This window comes from Dreissena polymorpha, chromosome 1 (assembly GCF_020536995.1).
Source record: "Dreissena polymorpha isolate Duluth1 chromosome 1, UMN_Dpol_1.0, whole genome shotgun sequence".
NCBI classification, from domain to species: Eukaryota; Metazoa; Mollusca; class Bivalvia; order Myida; family Dreissenidae; genus Dreissena; species Dreissena polymorpha.
The window spans coordinates 89,163,448-89,183,754 of NC_068355.1; the positions used below are offsets into that span (position 1 = coordinate 89,163,448).

Genomic DNA, 20,307 nt, shown 5'->3' on the forward strand with positions numbered 1-20,307 from the left:
CTTGTGACCTCAAAATCAATAGGGGTCATCTGCGAGTCATGATCAATCTACCTATGAAGTTTCATGATCCTAGGCATATGCGTTCTTGAGTTATCATCCGAAAATCATTTTACTATTTCGGGTCACCGTGACCTTGACCTTTGACCTAGTGACCTGAAAATCAATAGGGGTCATCTGCGAGTCATGATCAATCTACCTATCAAGTTTCATGATCCTAGGCATATGCGTTCTTGAATTATTATCCGAAAATCATTTTACTATTTCGGGTCACCGTGACCTTGACCTTTGACCTAGTGACCTCAAAATCAATAGGGGTCATCAGTGAGTCATGATCAATCTACCCATGAAGTTTCATGATCCTAGGCGTATGCGTTCTTGAGTTATCATCCGGAAACCATTTTACTATTTCAGGTCACAGTGACCTTGACCTTTGACCTAGTGACCTCAAAATCAATAGGGGTCATCAGCGAGTCATGATCAATCTACCCATGAAGTTTCATGATCCTAGGCGTATGCGTTCTTGAGTTATCATCCGGAAACCATTTTACTATTTCGGGTCACCGTGACCTTGACCTTTGACCTAGTGACCTCAAAATCAATAGGGGTCATCTGCAAGTCATGATCAATGTACCTATGAAGTTTCATGATCCTAGGCCCAAGCGTTCTTGAGTTATCGTCTGACAACCACCTGGTGTACGGACGGACGGACCGACCGACCTACCGACCGACCGACCGACATGAGCAAAGCAATATACCCCCTCTTCTTCGAAGGGGGGCATAAAAATAGAAGAATTTACAAAAGTTATTTCAATCAAAAGAGTGTTTCTAATTTAGAAAATGCCAAATAACAAGGTTGCCATGGAACAGTTTCATAGCACAGTAGTCTGCTAAATACACCAAAACACAGTAGGTTTACTTGGCTTATCAGTAAAGATCAAAGATCAGTGCATTAGTACAAGTACAGTTATTTTATGACATAGGTTTATTAAATTGCATGCAAACTACTGTCTTTATGTACACCACATTTTATGAAAGAAGTCCCAGGTTTATACAAGGGAGTTAACTATTAGTTAACTATTAAAAAGTATGTACAGGTTATCTTTCTTTAACATTAAGGCTTATCACAACTAGACTGTTCACATGTTTTCACTATATACATATAGAGAAAACGTCCCCACCCCCTGGCGGCCATGTTTTTCCACCAATCATGACCATTTTCTAACTCGTCCGAGATATCTATAAAATTGATGTTTACAAAAAAATTATGATGATTAGGCAAAAACTGTGACTTCTAGAGTGTTCACAAGCTTTTTTTACTGTATATTAATATAAGGAAAATGACCCCCCCCCCTGGTAGCCATGTTTTTTTACTGATCCAAACCATTTTCGAACTCAACCGTCATATCCAGAAAACACATGTTCTGACCAAATTAAATGAAGATTGGACCAAAAATGTGACTTCTAGAGTGTTCACATTTTTTAACAATATACATATAGAGAAAACTGCCCCGCCCCCTGGCGGCCTTGTTATTTCACCGATCTGGACAATTTTTGAACTCGTCCGAGATATTAATAAAACCAATGTTTTGAACAAGTTTCACGATGATTGGGCAAAAATTGTAACTTCTAGAGTGTTCACAAGGTTTCTCTATAGCCATATAAGGAATCCTTTTTTGAACTCAACCAACATATCATATAGACAAAAATTTTGACAAAAATACATGAAGATTGGTCATCAAATGTGACTTTTCAAAGTTCACAAGGTTATTCTTTTTTTTGACCTAGTGACCTAGTTTTTGACCCAGCATGACCCAGTTTAGTTCTTAATCGAGGTATCAATGGGATAAATTGTTCTGAACAAGTTTCATGAAGATTAGACAATAAATGTTGCCTCTGGAGTGTTCACAAGGCAAATGTTGACGACGGATGACGCACGACGGACAAAAGGCGAACACAAAAGCTCACCATGAGCAGGTTGTGCTCAGGTGAGCTAAAAACAACTAGAAGTGACTATGCCTGGGACTGAACAAACCACTAGAAGTGACTGCCTCGGACTGAACAAACAACTTGAAGTAACTATGCCTTGGACTGAACAAACAACTAAAAATAACTATGCCTTGGACTGAACAAACAACTAAAAATGACTATGCCTGGGACTGAACAAACTACTAGAAGTGACTATGCCTTGAACTGAAAAAACAACTAAAAATGACTATGCCTTGGACTGAACAAACAACTAAAGTGACTGTGCCTTGAATAGAACAAACAACTAGAAGTGACTATGCCTTCGACTGAACAAATAACTTGTAAAGCCATACTCTGCGTTAAGGACTTTAACTCCCAATATTCTATTTCACTCAACAGCTAACTATAATACACTCTTTGTCATGCTTGTAAAAATAAAACAGTGATGTTGAGAATAACTAAAAATACACAATATATCTACACTCAAAAGCACTTTTAACATAACACATATATATTTTAAATAATTTTTGGTAATAGGAATATTTTGAGCCATTTTTTAAAGAAATTATAATATAAAAATGTTGCTTTAGAGGTGTGTTTGAGAGTAAATTACACAACTCAAATTTATGGATTTTCATTCAGAAACTATCAATGAAAATAATGAAATATGAAGCAAACATTAAAACAACAAGAAGTGAAGTAACTGAAACCTAACACATATTGTCAATGTGTATAATTTAGAGTTAAGTTACATTCTTTGATGTTACATACTGTTTTGGATTGTAACATATATCACATCATAATCACATAGTTCACAACAAAACAAAGGATAAGTTGTCAATGTATTTTCCTTTCCATTAATTAAGATGAACACCATCAATGACACCAACTTTCCTTGGCACCACAAAAAACTAATGCAAACAGTGAGAGTACACTAAAACACATCTGTTACAAGTTTACCATCGATTTTTGACTGAATCCAAATCTATGTGTATTCTGTTGTGAGTTCTGAAAATATTTTGAATCATAACACAATATGTATGTTACTTTTTGCTATGTTCTTTCATAAAAACAATTACTCAATGTCTTATCTTAAGCAAGTAGACATATCAAGGTTTATACAATAACGCAAGTTCACATGAATTTCTTATTTAAAAAAAAAAAATGTTCTTAAAGTGGGGGAATCACCTATGCATGAAATATAATTATTTGTATTTGGCCGTAATATGTTAATTATATAACCTTGCCCAGTACAATTGTTAAACGATAGTTAAATATCTAGCGTCCTTTCAGTAAAAGATTGCTACAACTATAATGCCTCTCATAAGACCAAAGCCAGAAATACAACAACGAGTTTCTATGGTAACCATACCTGCAGCAGTCCATCCCCATTGGTCAAATCACCGTTCATTTCAAACTCGTCACTAGTGTCCATGGGCTGTACCCGCTTTCCGGGTCGTGCTGATCGCCCGGGACCCTCCCGTATTGGTACAGCCATACCATTGACCATGGGCGGGCGGTCATCTAGGTCAGCTGTTTCATCCTTGGACAGATCCATGCCTTCCTCAGCATTCCTGAAAACAACATAGAATTAGCCTGTACATGTAGTGACTTAACTTATCCTACAGTATGTTTGTGCAAGTGAGCCTGGCTTTGGGATAACACCGTTTATTGCATAAACCTGAAGTGTCATCCCAGTCCCCATAAGCTAATTATGGACGACACTTTCCGCTTAAACTTGATATTTGCTAAGGACTTCTTATAACCAAAATACAGTAGAATTGCAATAACTCGAGCTGGCAATTTCTCGAGCATTAAAGGAAGTCCCTAGCATTTTCCTTTAATTTCTACATAAAAATACCCACAATAACTCAAAAATGCGATTTTCGATAACTTGAGGAAGTGTGCCTGTCCTTGAGAGGCATTTCACACCTTATTAACAAGCAATTAATCGAGGACATTTTCTCGTCTGGTTGGAGCTAAAAATATTCGAGTTGTGTAAACAGCGCAATCAAGCAGACAAAAGACACTCAATTAGGTGTGAAGTTAGTTAGAGTTTGAGAAACACTGCGAATTGTCATCCTTTGAGATGCATATCAAAGCTACAGAGTTTTAATGATAATTAAATAATTACCAGAAATCGATAATTATGATAAAATGTATGGTATAAAACAGAGCGTATCAGATAATTTTTCATGTGCATGTACGTACCTTGTGTTCCATTTTAAATATGCTACATGTACATTGAATATTGCTTAAACATATTTTATTATATCATGTGTTGTATGAATGTTGATTAAATTAAATGAATTTACGATCATCCTTATTGTTAAGTTTATTTTCCTGTAAACTTAAGCGATTTTTACTAAGCCTTTTCTTTCTCTAGCACCGTCTTACATGTAAACAAGACTATTGTCAAGCAATATAAGACCCCTACTGGCTCCACAATTGTCAGAAATTCCAGATTTTTTAAAATATATATTTGTTGCCATAGCAACCAATTTTTTTTATTTAGGAACAAAATGAAATGAAGTGCATAATGTCCATATTGCCATCTGTCCATGTTTCAGATTTCATGAAAAAATATTAAGAACTATAAAAATTATTGCAGGATACAGAAAAACCACCATTTTCAGCAGTATTTCTAGTCTATTTGTTGCCATAGCAACCATAATTTTTGACGTAGGAACAAAATGAAATGACGTGCATAATGTCCATATTGCCATCTATCCATGTTCCAAGTTTCATGAAAAAATATTAAGAGCTTTTAAAGTTATCGCAGGATCCAGAAAAGTGTGACGGACGGAGACAAAACCATACGTCCCCTCCCGTGAAACCGGTAGGGAACTAATAAAGCGTTTGCAGTCAGAGTTAAGCATCATCAACCGAGACAATGAAAACAAATAATACCATGGATTACACGAAACCTGCAATTACTCGAGCATCGAGGTCAGTCCCGTGCTTCCTCGAGTTATAACAGTTTTACTGTAATACAATTAAAGCATTAAGAGTGCTGGGAATAAGCCTGTAAGGACGGAATAGGCTATATCTGGGATGACGCTTTACGCTATGCTTAACGCTTATGCTATAAGCCTTGTTTTCCCCAAGCAAGGTTCAAACCTATGTAGGCATTCACCTGCAAGCTTTATTAACAGCTCAACATGTTGAGCGATTGGTGTTCTATTTAAATATGTCAATTATGATAATTTGGTTAGTAATGTTAGAATGCCGATGCGACTATAAGAAATAAACACAAGATAATAATGTTCATAAGTTCAATAAACTTTATTGTTTTTAATAAAACAAATAAATGATCAAAATATGAAAAGATAAAGCTTTATTCAAAGTTTAAGGGATAATCATGTGGTTAAAGTGTTAAAGCTCTCGAGTACCTGATTGGTTCGTGTTTCTGTGGTGCCCCCTTCGAGTACTTAGGAGACGGGATTCCAGACTGTGCCCTTGGTGGCCTCACAGTAGCAGATGGTGGTGGGTGCAGTGGGGCCGCAAACCCCCGGGGTGGGGTCAGATTCTCCGGAGCATCAGGAGGGGAACGCACATCCAACTCTCTCTGAAGGTCGTTATCTGTGTTGCCACGGTTTTCTCTGCGCTTTTTCTTCTTCTTTTTCGGAGGTTTACCGCCATCTCTGTTCAGATTAGGACGGGGTGCATTCTCGAGGGGCATCAACATTGGAGGAGGAAGGATCTTCTTGCCTTCAAGCATGCCTTCAAGTACAGACATTCAGTAGTTAATGCATGTGCTATTGTAGAAAGCTCAGTATTTTCAAATCATAAATGTCATTTATTTTGTTTAACACAACTGAACAGAACTATATGTTGAATAACAAGCATATTTAAAAACAACATTAACGATTGCAAACAAGTAGGTCAAAGGCTCTAAGGTGCTCACATATGACCCAAAGACAAAACAAATTACAGCAGGGAGTGTTCCCAGGGTTTCATTACAGAGTTATAAAGAAAACTGCCCCAACACCTCGCTGCTCTGTTTTTGAACAAACCAGAAATTGTTTACATTGAGCCCAGATATCCTAACAATAGCAATTATTCTAATAAAGTTTCATGAAAATTGGGTTATAAATGTGGCCTCTAGAGTGTTGACAACCTATTTCTTTAATTTGAACTTGTTTTTGATCCCCTATGACAAGTTTCAAAATAACCAAGATATAATTTGGATTAAGTTTCATGAGGGTTGGGCAAAAAATACGATCACTAGAATGTTTATAAGCTTTTTTATAAATTGCCATAGTTTTTGACCCCACATGACAAAGTTTTGAACTGGACTGTTGTATAATATGATCAAATGGTTTGGCCCAGTTTATTTAAGATTGGGTAACAAATATGGTATCTAGGGTATTGACAAGCAACTTAGTTTTTATAACCTGATGTAACCCAATATTTAACTCGGCCAAGATATCATTATGACTAATATTCTTGCGTGTGTAACCTTTGCAATAATTTGATTATGAATTTGTTTGAACCCACTCAATCGACTTTTAAACTTGATTGAGATATCCTTTGAACAAATGTTCTAACAAATATCTAAGAGAATTGGTCAATAAATGTGGCTTCTAAAAAGCAACAAAACTTCTTCTTTATTTTAACCAAAATAAAGAAAGTAACCCATTTCTTGACCCCAAAGAATTCAATTTCAAACTCAGCCAAGATATAGTTGAGACTTATGTTCTGATCAAGATTCCATAAAAAAGCCCTTGTTTTTGACGCCAGGCAAACTACTTGTGATTTTGACAAATCTTCTGACCAAATTTCATGTGGCCTGTTGAGTGTTAACAAGGCAAATGTTGAAGATCAATGATGAATGGTGAACAACTGGCAAATGGCCATCACAAAAGCTTAACATGAGCAATGTGTGCTTAGATGAAAATTATTACAATACATAAACAAGAGCACGGCATAACAGGTGCCATGCTCGGCTGCGGGTGCAGTTTTAAAATTGATGAAAGCTTGTCAGAATTTTTTATATTTTTTGTGAGAGGTCAAAGTGACCTTGACCTTTGACCTAATGACCCAAAAATGGGTGTGGCATGTAGAACTTATCAAGGTGCAGCTACATATGAAGTTTCAAAGTTGTAGGTTGAAGCACTTTGATTTTAGAGCCAATGTTCAAAACCTTGACAAAATGTTAAGGTTTTAGCACAACGCGGACGGCGGACAACACGACGACTGACACGACACGACGAGCTGGCTATTACAATGTCTCGGGTTTTCTCCGAAAACAGCCAAGCTAAAAATCAGGTATAACATTTCCTTAAAGACTGTGTAGAATGAAAAACAAAGCTCTGACAGAAGTGCAAGAAAATACAGTATTCCTCTTCTGATAAAAAACAACAATATACAGAGTGTTTTTAATCAAATGAACAGCATTTTTGATAAGGAGTATTATGGGTTGTTTTACTTTGGATACTTTTTAAAAACCTTTAACATTTTGATACCTCTGATAAAAAAAAATCCTATTTACCTCTTAGAGATCTTTATAATTATGTTTACCAAATTGTGTTATCATATGCATGACTCGAGTTTTTGCAGTTTTCTTATTTCTTGCAGTGTAGCATCAAACCTTACTTTGTAATGCCTTGTTTATTTGTTGTTTGTTTGTTGACTAACTGGTGGTTTGCTGCCTACCTAATTGTTGCCAATCTGGTGGTTTGTTGCTTACCTGGTGGTTTGTTGCCTCCAGAGTCCGGCCGGCTGTCCCGATTGGCTTGGTCACTAGACGGTGGACTAAGCAGACTGTCACGTGACCCAGATCCTGGTCTATTCCCTGTGGCGGCAGGCGGGGAAGGGGTCTGCCTCTGCTGAGGCTTGGGTGGTGTTGGCTGCAACCTGGCAGGTCTAGGTGCTGGGGAGGGGCGGGATCGGTTTGCCTGAGAGGGTGGAAATGTCTCAGCCAGATTAGGAGACGGTGTCCGGTTGTTGTAGTAGTTGACTGGGCCGCGCTGGGCACCAGGGAGAGGGTTTGAAGAACGCATGGGTGGACGCACTTGCATGTCCATACTGGGCCCATTAATATCATCGTTGTAATCTGTACTACGTCTGTAGGATGGCTTTAGAGAAAAACATTATTATGTTAACTATTTGCCAGTTACCAGTACCCTTATAGAATAACATGATTAAATAAATTCATGTAAGTAGTAAAGAACAGCGGTTCAAGTGTTGTTGTTGATATTATATATGTCTTGTGATCAAGAGATCATCAGCTTGATTATTACTCAATTATTGCTTTTTTCAAACAGTTCTCTTTTTTCTCAGAGGAGGACTGGTGGTATGATTAATTATTTGTGTTTTTAGAGACACAAACTTAATTGTAACTGTTGGATGCCCAGATGCGTAACCATATATTGCATGGTGGATGACTCACCAAAGAGCTCATGAACAGGTAAATGTTATAGGCATATACAAATTGTTTTTATCGGCCTTAATCATTGATAGTTGATTCTATATGCTTAAGCTAATTGAGGGGTATTTATAATTAATTGTGTGAAATCAAAATTCCAGCTTTAAAAAAAAATACTTGCCAAGTGGGACTAGCTACTATTGATGTTAACTAGCTCATTCTTCAATCAATACAATCAATACAATCTAAGTGGTGAAAATAGCAAACCACTTATTTCTATCCTGCACAAAAAGTGTTATTTCAGTTACAGTCATACAGACAGACAAAAAAAAATATGAATGAGGCAATTAACATGTATATACCTCAGGCATCAGTCAATGTCAGTGGCATAAAAATTAGCATGCTCACCATTGTATTTGAGAAGTTCTGGCTACCAGGAGGTCTGGGTGCATATCGTGGTGGTGCAGGTTGATGTGGGGGCTGACTGGGTCGGGCCATGGGACCGGGCCGCGGGGCTCCTGGTTGGCGTGGTTCGGGAGGCCCACGGGCCGTTGGGGGTGGGTGGGCGTGGTCATCATCATCAATGTCTGACACGTCCATGCCACCCACACTGACACCATCCAGATCCTCATCTGGCGCTTCCAAAACCTCGTCTTCAAACACGGCAAAAAGTGAAGCAAAATGCATAAATAATCAAATGCCCTTATTTCCATTCCTATCCTAATTCTTCCTTGATAGAACTATATGCTTCATTGAAAAGATGATGATATTAGGGAGCCAATATAGAACGAGAGAAGTGGGGTGTATTTAATGGCATAGAATCACTGTTCTAACTATGATATGCATACTAAAGTCTAGATACATGTAATGAGTTGCCAGTTAGTTAACAAGAGGGCACTACAGTATTAATTATGTAAGATATACATCCCCAAACCACCAAACTGCAAATCCACTTACAAACATTGTCATCTGTTGCCATAGCAATCTCATCCCTGTTTTGTTGCCTTGTGTATCCATGGTGACCATTTTGGGGATAGCGGCCAGGGCCCTGGTTCATGTATCCGTCCTGGGACGCTGTCCTTCTGGTGGTCACTGACACCTGCAAGACACTAATAATGCAGATTTCAACAACCAATCAAAAGCTTTCACACATTGCTCATCAAAATGCATTCAAGCTTGTTGAAGATTTTTCTCTTTCATAAATAGCATTCTCTTGAAAATCAAATAAACAAAAGATTTGACAATATCTGACATTCTTTGGAAATTTTTCTTACGTCAACTTTAACATGTTTTGCCAAATCATGCAACTTCTGATAAATGTTTAGTACAAGAAAAGAAAATGTTTGAGCCTATCAAACTAATTTGCATCAAGTTCAGACAGAGTGGGTCATAATCTGAGATAAAAGAATTAATTTACAGTAATAATGTCATTTAACCTCAATCCTTTCGTTTTTTTTCTGCATTTCTGAGGCACTATTCACCACTCGTCGATCTCCGATGGTGGATGAACTCAGATTGGACGATTCTCTACTGATTGTGCTCCCACGGGAAAACATGGCAGACAGCCTTTCCCGGTCTCTGTCTTTGGAACCCAAGCTTCTTGATCGTCGTACTGGCATTCCCGAGGTGCGGGGTCGTTTAGGCGGATGTGGTGGTGTGATAGGCATGCTGTCTACACTGCCCCGTGTACTCTATGGAAAAAGACTTAACATTGTTAGGAGTAGAAATCTAGACGAAATTATTATTCAGCTTCAACTACATGTTTTAATTGTACATTTTGTTATCTTAGCATATTAAATGCTATACACAATTTTACTTGCGATTCTTGTTGAATAATGTAGTCCTATGTAGACAACTTAGTTTGTTGTTTATTTGGGGCCAATTAGCTATCTGCATACATGTACAAAAATCTTTATTTAGGTAAGCCTTGCTCTGGGAAAAAGGGGCTTAATGCAAAGTTGTCCCAGATAAGCCTTTGCAGTCCGCAAAAGGTTTATAAGGGATGACACTATCTGCTTTAATTTGTCATTTTAAGGAATCGCAAGAATCCAGTTCATGCGAAAAGTGAAATCCCTGATAAGTATGTGTCAACTGCTCATGCTAATATGAGACAACACTTTGTATACATGCATAAAACCCCATTTTTCCAGAGCAGGGCTAAAAATACAATAAAAAAGGTCTTTAAGGGTAGTTTTATTGCAGCCCACAATAATGTTAACTGAGACTGAAAGCCAAGGGTGACTATACTCTTCAAGGCAATAGTATAGCCTTTACCTTAAAATAGGACTTGAATATTTATTTTATTATGACGAACAGACAAACTGTGATGCAAACCACTAACCAGTTGTTTGTGCAGGTTTTATAGGAAAATCAAGCCCAAATGAACAATGATTTTGTAAATATTAAAATAAGAGCTGACTGATTCTTATTTGACACTGATTTTTCTGCAAACCTTTCCATTTTAGGCTCACATGTGGGGGTATATCAAAGAGTTTCATTCCTGTCAGGATACTATTATATTACATCCAAATGGAAGTAAGCTTTAATAGTTGTATTTTAAAGATAAGAAAGTATGCCTTTTCTCTACAGGGTGTGTCTTAAATTAACCCAAGTTATTTTTAAATTGTGAATAAACCAATACACAAAACTTCCGTATACTTCAACATACAGCATAATCAAAATCCATGCTGTTTTCGAAGTCTCCACGTGAGAAGTAGCCACCCATTGCGCCGTTCATCATTAGCCCAAGACCGTTAGGCAGGGGGCTTGTGGGATTGCTGACCAGGCGCTGCCGCTGATGAGACATGATGATCAGCTGACAGTAGTGCAGCTGGCGGTTCTTGGCGTAATCCCATGGCGTGGCGTTGAATTTATCAACCACCGACAGGTCAGCTAAATCGTGATATTGTGAAAAGTACAATAATGCGCCAAAACAACACTTAATCATTCAAATTAGCATGGCAGGAGAATATTTGCAAGAAAATGCTACAAGCTCCCTTTAAAAAAGTTAGTTAACACCACTTGTTAACATCTAAATATTTACATAAAGATGTTCAACTTATCTTAAAAGATGAAAAATACAGTATATTTGTTGGTTATGACAAAAATTGTTTGGTCAATCTAACAATTTTAAACAACACATACAGACCTTTGACTGGATGTCAAAAGTTCAAATACTGTGACAAGTAAATAACAATTTATGAGGTTGACGTGGCGTAATAGATATAGTGTCCGCTAGCGTTCTGGAGGTCACAGGTTTGATCCCCATTAGCGGAGCTTTCTTGAGATCTCCCCTAAAGTATTGGTTCTAGGACCAGGAAACGGACTCAAGAGGGTTTAAATACACCTGAAGCGTTTGATTCAATCAGGCTTACTGGTAAATAAAAAGGTTTAAACTAAATTAAGTAAATAACAAATTACTTAAAGCTAGTTAATTCTAAATGACCTACCAGACTGGTCCAAGAGAAAGTTTACAACGTCTCCATGTCCCCCAATTGTTGCAAGATGGAGAGCATTGCGCCCTTGTGCGTCACGATCACTGATGCAGTGTGCACCACCAATATCCAGAATGATCTTGCAGGCTGCCAATGAACCTGAACAACAAGAGATGTCACAATCATAGAAAATCAAGAGCTACATGTATGTCAAAATATTGCCACAATTTTTGTCAGGATTTAATTAAGTCAAAATGGCAGAGGCCTCACTTTAAGTTTTTTGCGCCACACTTATATTACAAGCAATTCGTTGAATTGATATCCCCCGCCAAATAAATTTTGATACATGGCACAGTAGAGTCATAAAAAATGATTTAGTGAAGCAGTGATTTTTTTTGGCTTTTATTTGTTACAGCCTGTGCCATGTGAATTGGGAAAATTAGTGCAATAAACCATGAAATAGGGGAAAATAGTGCGATAAACCATGAAATTAGGAAAAATTAAGCATTATAAATATGATTATAAGTAACAGAATTAAAATTGTTTTTAAGTGCACGTTCAGGTTTTTTTCTAGCCATTTTGGGAAAAGGAGTCTGGTCAAATGGGGATTTTTTTAATCAATATACTTTAGTGGCAAATTTGGGAATTATTTATCGACACACAGGACTAAATTAAAGTTATATATTTTGCAGGATGTTTAAAAAATAAAGTTGAGATCTAGAGTTAAGAAATCATATGTCATATGAGACTTTGTTCTTAAAAAAAAAAAAAAAATATTTTTTTGGAAAGTGGGCTTTTTTGGGGGAAATTTTGGTCAGCTTTTAGGGGAAAAAACGTTGATTTTTGCGATTGGGGAGCAGCCGAAAATCGGCGGTAATTTTTAGCAAAAAAAATCACTGTGAAAGGTAATTGTTTTTATGAAATGCAATGCTCCTCATTGATATCTATACACCCATGAAGTTTCATGTTGAAACCTTGTAGCATATCTGAGATAAAGCCTTGAAAAGTTACATTATACAAAAATAACAAAGGGCAATAACTTAATGTTAACATGAGCACCTTAAAGGCCCAAAGTTGCTCACCTGAGATACAAAGGAACTGACCTGTTCTGAGCAGCCCAAGATATCTTTAGAAAAAATGTTCTGACCAAGTTTCATGAAGAAAGAACTATAAATGTAACTTTTAGAGTGCTAACAAGGTTTTACTATAGCCATATAAGGATAAATTCCCAGCCCCTTGGCGGCCATGTTTTTCAACAGACTGGAACCATTTGCAAACTCATCCTAGATATTATTGGGACAAATCTTCTGACCAAGTTTCTAAACAAGGTTTTACTATAGCCATATAAGGATATTTTCCCCGCCCCTTGGTGGCCATGTTCTTTAACAGACCAGAAGCTCGTCTAAGATATCATTAGAACAAATGTTCTGACCAAGTCTCATAATGATTGGACAATGAATGTGACTTTTAGAATGTTGACAAGTTTTTATTAAAGCCGTATAAGAAAAAATACCCTGCCTCCTAGTGGCTATATTTTTCAACCAAACGGAACCATTTTCAAACTCGTCCAAGACATCATTGGGACAAATTTCTTACCAAGTTTCAGGATGATTGGACAATACATGTGGCCTCTAGAGTGTTTACAAGGTTTTACTTGTATTTGCAATATAGCCCTGAAATGTTCCATCATACAATTACAACAAAGGGCAATAACTCGTGTTTATGAAAGTTAGGGGTTATGGTTCTTATGCATGGCACTTCTCCTCATTAATATCTATACACCCATTAAGTTTCATGTTGAAGTCTTGCATGGTCTCTGAGAAATAGCCCTGAAAAGTTAAATACAAACAAACAAAGGGCAATAACTGATTAAAGAGATTGTATGGGTATGGTTCTTGCGCATGGCACTTCTCCTCATTGATATCTATGCACCTATGAAGTTTCATGTTGATATCTTATAAAGTTTCTGAGATATATCCCAAAAGGTTTTATGACAGATTGATGACTGATAGATACAGCCAATTCTATATCCCTCCCCTTTGGCAGGGGATAAAATGTGGCCTCCTTTGGTATTATTCTGATTCAAAAACTTAAATCCAACCAGCATATTTGAGTCACTTCATGTTGAAAGTTTACCATACAATGATCATGCAAACAAAGTCAACCTTTCCCCTCTAAAGCCCCCTCCCTATTTTTGATCGCTCAATCCATAGCTTTGTTGTAATATGTTTAGTTTGTGGATTTTAATTTTGTCATTTTCCAAATATATGTGACATATCAGCTTTAAGTTGAGCCCATCCATAAGGCGTACATATTACATCTAATCTAATAACAGTAAAGAAACATGTATACACAAGCGATGTGTTTGTGAAACACTATGTCCCCATATATATGACCTTTGACCTTGAAAGATGACCTTGACCTTTCACCACTCAAAATGTGCAGCTCAATGAGATACACATGCATGTCAAATATCTAGTTGCTAGCTTCAATATTGCAAAAGTGACTTTAAATGAGCGATTTTGGCCCATATATTTGATCTTTGACCTTGAAGGATGACCTTGACCTTTCACCACTCAAAATGTGTAGCTCCATGAGATACACATGCATGTCAAATATCAAATTGCTATCTTCAATATTGCAAAAGTTATGGCAAATGTTAAAGTTGGGGCAAACAAACAAACCAACAAACAAACCAACAGACAGGGCAAAAACAATATGTCCCCCACTATAGTGGTGGGGGACATACAAATCTGTGTGAGCAACATTAAACTGGATCATGTGTTTGTTGATAGAACAAGTTGTCATTGAAATCAATTGCAAAATAATAACAAAATTCAATTTCAAACTTCCTTAAGTAATCTAAAGAAACTAGATTGAAAGGAAATAAAATTGTGAAACAATTAATATGTCATAATATCCTCAGCAAACTCATTGTAGCTAAAACACTTAACAACACTTACAACCCAAGATATGTTTACATTAAGAACAAATGGTGTACAATATGCTGGTTTCAACCGCAGTAATTTATATAATTATACGAGCAACGTTCTGGGAAAAGGGGGCTTAATGCAAATGCTTGTTTTAAAAAAGGTCTTTTATTAAGGAAAATCCAATTATAGCAGAAAGTATAAACATTGTTTAGCCTATGCCAACTGCACAGGTTATTATGGGTCAACTCTACACAGAAGCATTTAGCCACATTCCCCCAGAGCGTGGTTTTATTATATAAATTCTACAGCCACACACAGCTGTAATAACATCATAATCAATCAATAAATTTAAAAAAGCTATATTTAAAAATGTTCTGAATCATTCTGAATTAATCCAAACTAAACATTATGTGAGGTAACAGGGCATATCATTCTTCATTCATAAATACTGCATATTTAATTTGATTATCACACAATGTGGTTTCATATATAAGAATGCTTTCAACCTGTTTAAATGTCCTTTTATTGCACTCTTTTATGCGTGACTCCACAAGTGTTGATCAATAAAGCGCACTGACCTGTTTCACAACAAATGGCCCATATGGCCTTGTGGTGGAGAATTCAAAACATGGGGAAAAATAATCTTTGCATAGTTAATGATTTTTTGCACTTAATGTTAAAGAAGTGAACCATTGCCAGTGATCTTAAATTTTTAATGTATTTAATAAATGTGATGCATATTTTACCAAATTAAGATTAAATGTATATAGAAAACAAGAATATCAGTGAAACTCATGGATGCTCCCTGATGATGCGCTTTGTCAATGTATGTGTTAATAAACACCTAAAAATATCTATTTTTAGCCTCTGTGACCTTGACCAAGTGACCTCAAACCTCATCAAAAGGTAGAGGTCCATGCAAGGTACCTACATGCCAAATATGAAAGCGATTGGTTAAGTATTGAAGGCGCTATGAGAAATGGTAGCAAAAGAGTGACGGAAAAATATATTATTAGCCTCAGTGACCTTGACCTTGAGCCCAGTGACCTCAAACCTCATCAAAAGGTATAGGTCAATGCAAGGTACCTACATGCCAAATATGAAAAAGATCGGTTAAGTATTGAAGGTGCTATGAGAAACTGTAACAAAAGAGTTACGGAAAAATCTATTATCAGCCTCAGTGACCTTGACCTTGACCCCAGTGACCTCAAACCTCATCAAAAGGTATAGGTCCATGCAAGGTATCTACATGCCAAATATGAAAGAGATATCAGTAAAGTATTGAAGGTGCTATGAGAAACTGTAACAAAAGTGTGACAAAAGAATCTATTATTAGCCTCAGTGACCTTGACCTTGACCCCAGTGACCTCAAACCTCAGCAAAAGGTAGAGGTCCATGCAAGGTACCTACATGCCAAATATGAAAGAGATCGGTTAAGTATTGAAGGTGCTATGAGAAACTGTAACAAAAGAGTGACTGAAAAATCTATTATTAGCCTCAGTGACCTTGACCTTGACCCCAGTGACCTCAAACCTCATCAAAAGGTAGAGGTCCATGCAAGGTAACTACATGCCAAATATGAAAGAGATCTGTTAAGTATTGAAGGTGCTATGAGAAACTGTAACAAAAGTGTGACTAAAGTAAGTAGGAAAGAAAGGTCAAACTGGCAACTATATGCTCCGCCGAAATTTTATTTCCTCCTCTTGGTAGTGAAGCTTCCCATAAAGTTTCATTGAATTCCGGTCATTAGTTGCTGAGTAATAGCCCGGATAAAAATTGTGCACGGACGGACAGACAGACGCACGGACAGACAAAGCGGCGACTATATGCTCTCCCCAAAATAAATTTTGGGGGAGCATAAAAAGACAACACACATGGTTAAGGTCCTGTTTTAGTTACATGTAGAGATGATAACCTGTGCCGAATTTGTTGTGATTGGAAGCATGTCTTATTTTATCCTCATTAGACCCTACCAGATGGAGTCAACAATGTTGAAGCCTTTTTCTTTCGTGATCTCATAACCAACGGCATAGCTCCTGACCAGACAGCAAGATTGTGCAGGTTGGTTAGGAGTTGCTCTCGACACATATTGCATAAGACCCATTTTGGCATGATGCAGCTCATGGGGTATTGAATTCCTACACTCACCGAGTTCAGCTGCTGTCAGTAGCACTGTTCTTCCCTCATCATCTTTGATAGCTGCCGTGTCTTGTGTCAACAGAGTCTGCAAGAATAAAAACATCAACTCTAATTTTTGTTCTACCTAACAATAACCAATTTGTAAATATGGTCAAACATCATTGATTTTTTTATATATAATAGATGGACATTTATGTAAGATTTGCATCATACAATTTAAACATGTGTATGAAAATGTTAGTCTTTACAAAAGTGTATTCAAGTGTATTGGGCCACAATTAAAATATTGTTGGTTTGCCCTTTACAGACCCTAAATTTTACAGGTGGGTAGGTAGGTAGGAAAATTATTTTATTTTGTTTGAGAAATTATGTTTTTAATACACTAATAGTCTATGAATATTTAAAACACTTTTATTAAAGCACTGTTGCAGTGTACGAAGCCCTATGTAGCTTAACATTATCTTGTTTGCTGTTTCTTGCATATATTAATATCAAATGCATGCTTGTGTGTTATTACATCAAATATTTGTTCATTATATGATTTTAATTGCTCAAATGCATTTGTAATTATTTAACAGCCAGACAGCTTTTATTTTTAACTTAAACCTTTCCCTTAAATTGGGCTTAATTAGCATGCAACAAGCATTGAAGGAGTGTAGAAAGACAGCCCAAAGCCTTTAATGGAAAAATTCAGACGTGGCGAAAGACCATCACATTTTACAGGCCAGACTTGCCTACCAGGAGAAACAATTCACAGGCCTGTTGAAGTTTGTACAGGCCTCAATTTTAAGTGTTTGACCGGTTAGTGCATAGTCTCAGCATGGAAAAGTAAATTCATAAAAGTGCAAACTGAACATTATTATAAAGCATTATTTCTTCTTGAATGCTCTGAGCTTTTATGAGTACATACGTACAGCTCAGAGGGTCAATAGCTGGGAGTTGTATTATTGCAACTAACATAAGCATGAAAACTTGATTTGGGGAAATAAATTCTGGATCTGGATAGGTACGTTGCAGGACCTTTCGGTGTAGGCGCAACGGGGGAGAGGGTGGTTAGTCCCACTGTAGGACAGTGGGTGTTAGTTTCAGTTTGTGGATATACTAACGCTTTAAACATATATACTTGAGTGTTGTCGATGTATTTAGCTAAGAGACATTAATAATAAATTAAATAAGTTTACCTTTACATATCCATTTCACTAACATGCCATTACAGTAAACTGTTCAGTGTGGCAAACATAGTAAAGCAGAATATGCACATGAATCTGATTAAACACAGATCCACTTGCATATAAATCAAATCATGTTTGTCTTTTATTTTGCATTTTCGACAAAAAAAATCCTGTAACTGTAAGATGTATTTTTCTTTGCGAGTAGACTGCATTCCAATTTTCAAACACTTTATCACTTGTTCTGTGACATTAAGTTCATACATTTGCAAAAAACCTATGCTCAATCGTAGAATGACACGCTCTTTTCATTAATCGATACTAATTATATGATGTCCGTCGTAAATTCGATAGTTATTTGTTCTCGCTGAGCATCGTTATTTCTTTTAATTGTCGGCCATCTTGGATCACGTTAACAACATGTGTAGGTTACAATATAGTAAAAGATTTCCTACACAAATTCAATGTAAAAGCAATAACTTTAACGAAAAATAAAGTCAAACTTTTGCGCATAGAGACCCTCATAACCATACCTTTTCTCGAAGAGCATTCCAAGCCGAATTGATTTAAGCAATAAAAAAGATAGGTCACGCGATATGTAAGAAAGAACTCGTCACGAATCAAAAGTCACTGTTTTACGGCCATCTATTTACCGGCTTCTATCCAGTTCATGAGGGTTTCCCGCCATCTGTCAAAGTCTTATGTAGTCTCCAATCTTCAGATAAGAGTGAATTTCTAGTAAACAACAATGTTTTCCCTGCCACATGCACACAGAAATATACTCAAATAAAGTCATGGCAAGTGACCCTACAGAGAACCGTGTCTTCAAATAAATGATGTTCATGTTTTTAGAGAGTATAGCATTGCACTCCAAAAAGATTTAGTATATTGTAACCTAAACAACGAATGTAAACTCGTATATGTCCGACTACTTTCGCGAACCAATGGTTAAGTATGATCAATCGCAAATTCTCGGCCCTTTCCGTCAAACATCGGATAAGTACCTCGAAGGAGATAGTATGAATACACATTTCGGAAGCGGTATTGTGGTCTACCTACGCGGGCCTACGCGAATCAAAATTACATAGTAAAAACAAACATGGCCGGTTTTGCGAGTTGTTTACATTTTGCAAAGATGAAAATGGGGATTTTCTATGCTCTGAAGCCAGAGCAAGTACAAACTCTACAGGAATTATGGACGCCATCGTTGTTATTGTTTTTGTTGTTGTAACATTCTTAGAATGGTATCACGTGGGCGGACTACTTTCAACCCGTATTTCTCCCGAGTCCGATTATAATAATCTGCGAGGGGTACCGAATGAAGTATGATGTCGTTCGGCCATTTTCACGGAACACCGCCGATCGCGATGCTGGTTATAGACGCTTGCATTACTGTCTATTCTGGGGCGTATGAAATTCCAACCATCGGAGCGACCTAGATCGGTCAGGGGCGATAATAATAGACAGGGATATAAATACGCGCATGAATAAATATTGCTTTCGGCTCTTTTGTCATAGTCGAAAAAAACGAAAATAAAAAAAATAAGTTTTCAGAAATCGCAATAAAAATTTTTGGGTCGGGGGGTAAAAAGTGGGTCGGTCGGTAAAGGGCAAACAAACTCAATTTTAATTTAGGCCTTGTTCATGCTTTTTTTCAAAATAAAGAGGAACAGCTGTCATTGTTAACAAAAACATAAGGCCAAAAATCGTGTGTGCCATGTAGAAAACATGCATTAAAAAAAGCAGTTCCCACAGGCTAATTTGGTACAAAACTTTCTGCCATTAGAGAATTTTTCTATGACACTTCATGCAGCTGCATAAAACCGAATTGTCCAATACCTAGGCTTTTTCAGTCTCCAATGAAAAGCAGTCTTTACCTGAAGGCATTCTAGGGGCTCCATTCTTCTCACAGCCCAGTGCATCCAGGTGCGGCCGATGAGGTCACGCTCAATGCCATCACCGTCGTCCACATGGAATGTCTCCGCCTGACTCAGGTACTGGAAATGCTCTATGTGGTCCAGTCTACATGCCCACATGCACGGAGACAGGCCATCCTTGTCACGGATGTTGACATCTGCATGGTGCTGGATTAGTAGCTTAAATGTACAAAACATGACATGTACAAACAGAGCTGTGAGTGTAAGTTCCGAGAGCCCCTAAAGAATTATTTTCACTAAAATGTGATAAATTAACCGTCAATATTTGTGATAACAGAAAAGTTTTATTTATTTATTGAATTTTCTGATCTTCTCCATTATAATATACTGTCTATCATGACATACAGCAGTGTTTTTTTC

At 37.1% G+C, this 20,307-nt stretch overlaps 1 protein-coding gene across 2 annotated transcripts in view; it reads right to left on the reverse strand.

The window, feature by feature from the left end:
- Nucleotides 1-20,307, reverse strand: part of LOC127839798 (SH3 and multiple ankyrin repeat domains protein 3-like) — a 53,488-nt gene that overhangs the window by 16,408 nt on the left and 16,773 nt on the right. For both annotated transcript variants that reach the window (XM_052368187.1, XM_052368194.1), the window contains exons 5-14: nt 19,888-20,106; nt 16,851-16,926; nt 11,785-11,928; nt 11,004-11,227; nt 9,772-10,026; nt 9,293-9,434; nt 8,744-8,988; nt 7,658-8,045; nt 5,358-5,688; nt 3,338-3,539 (exon numbers count right to left, since the gene is read on the reverse strand). In XM_052368187.1, the coding sequence (XP_052224147.1) occupies nt 3,338-3,539; nt 5,358-5,688; nt 7,658-8,045; nt 8,744-8,988; nt 9,293-9,434; nt 9,772-10,026; nt 11,004-11,227; nt 11,785-11,928; nt 16,851-16,926; nt 19,888-20,106 (2,226 nt within the window). The remainder of the gene's footprint in view (nt 1-3,337; nt 3,540-5,357; nt 5,689-7,657; nt 8,046-8,743; nt 8,989-9,292; nt 9,435-9,771; nt 10,027-11,003; nt 11,228-11,784; nt 11,929-16,850; nt 16,927-19,887; nt 20,107-20,307) is intronic.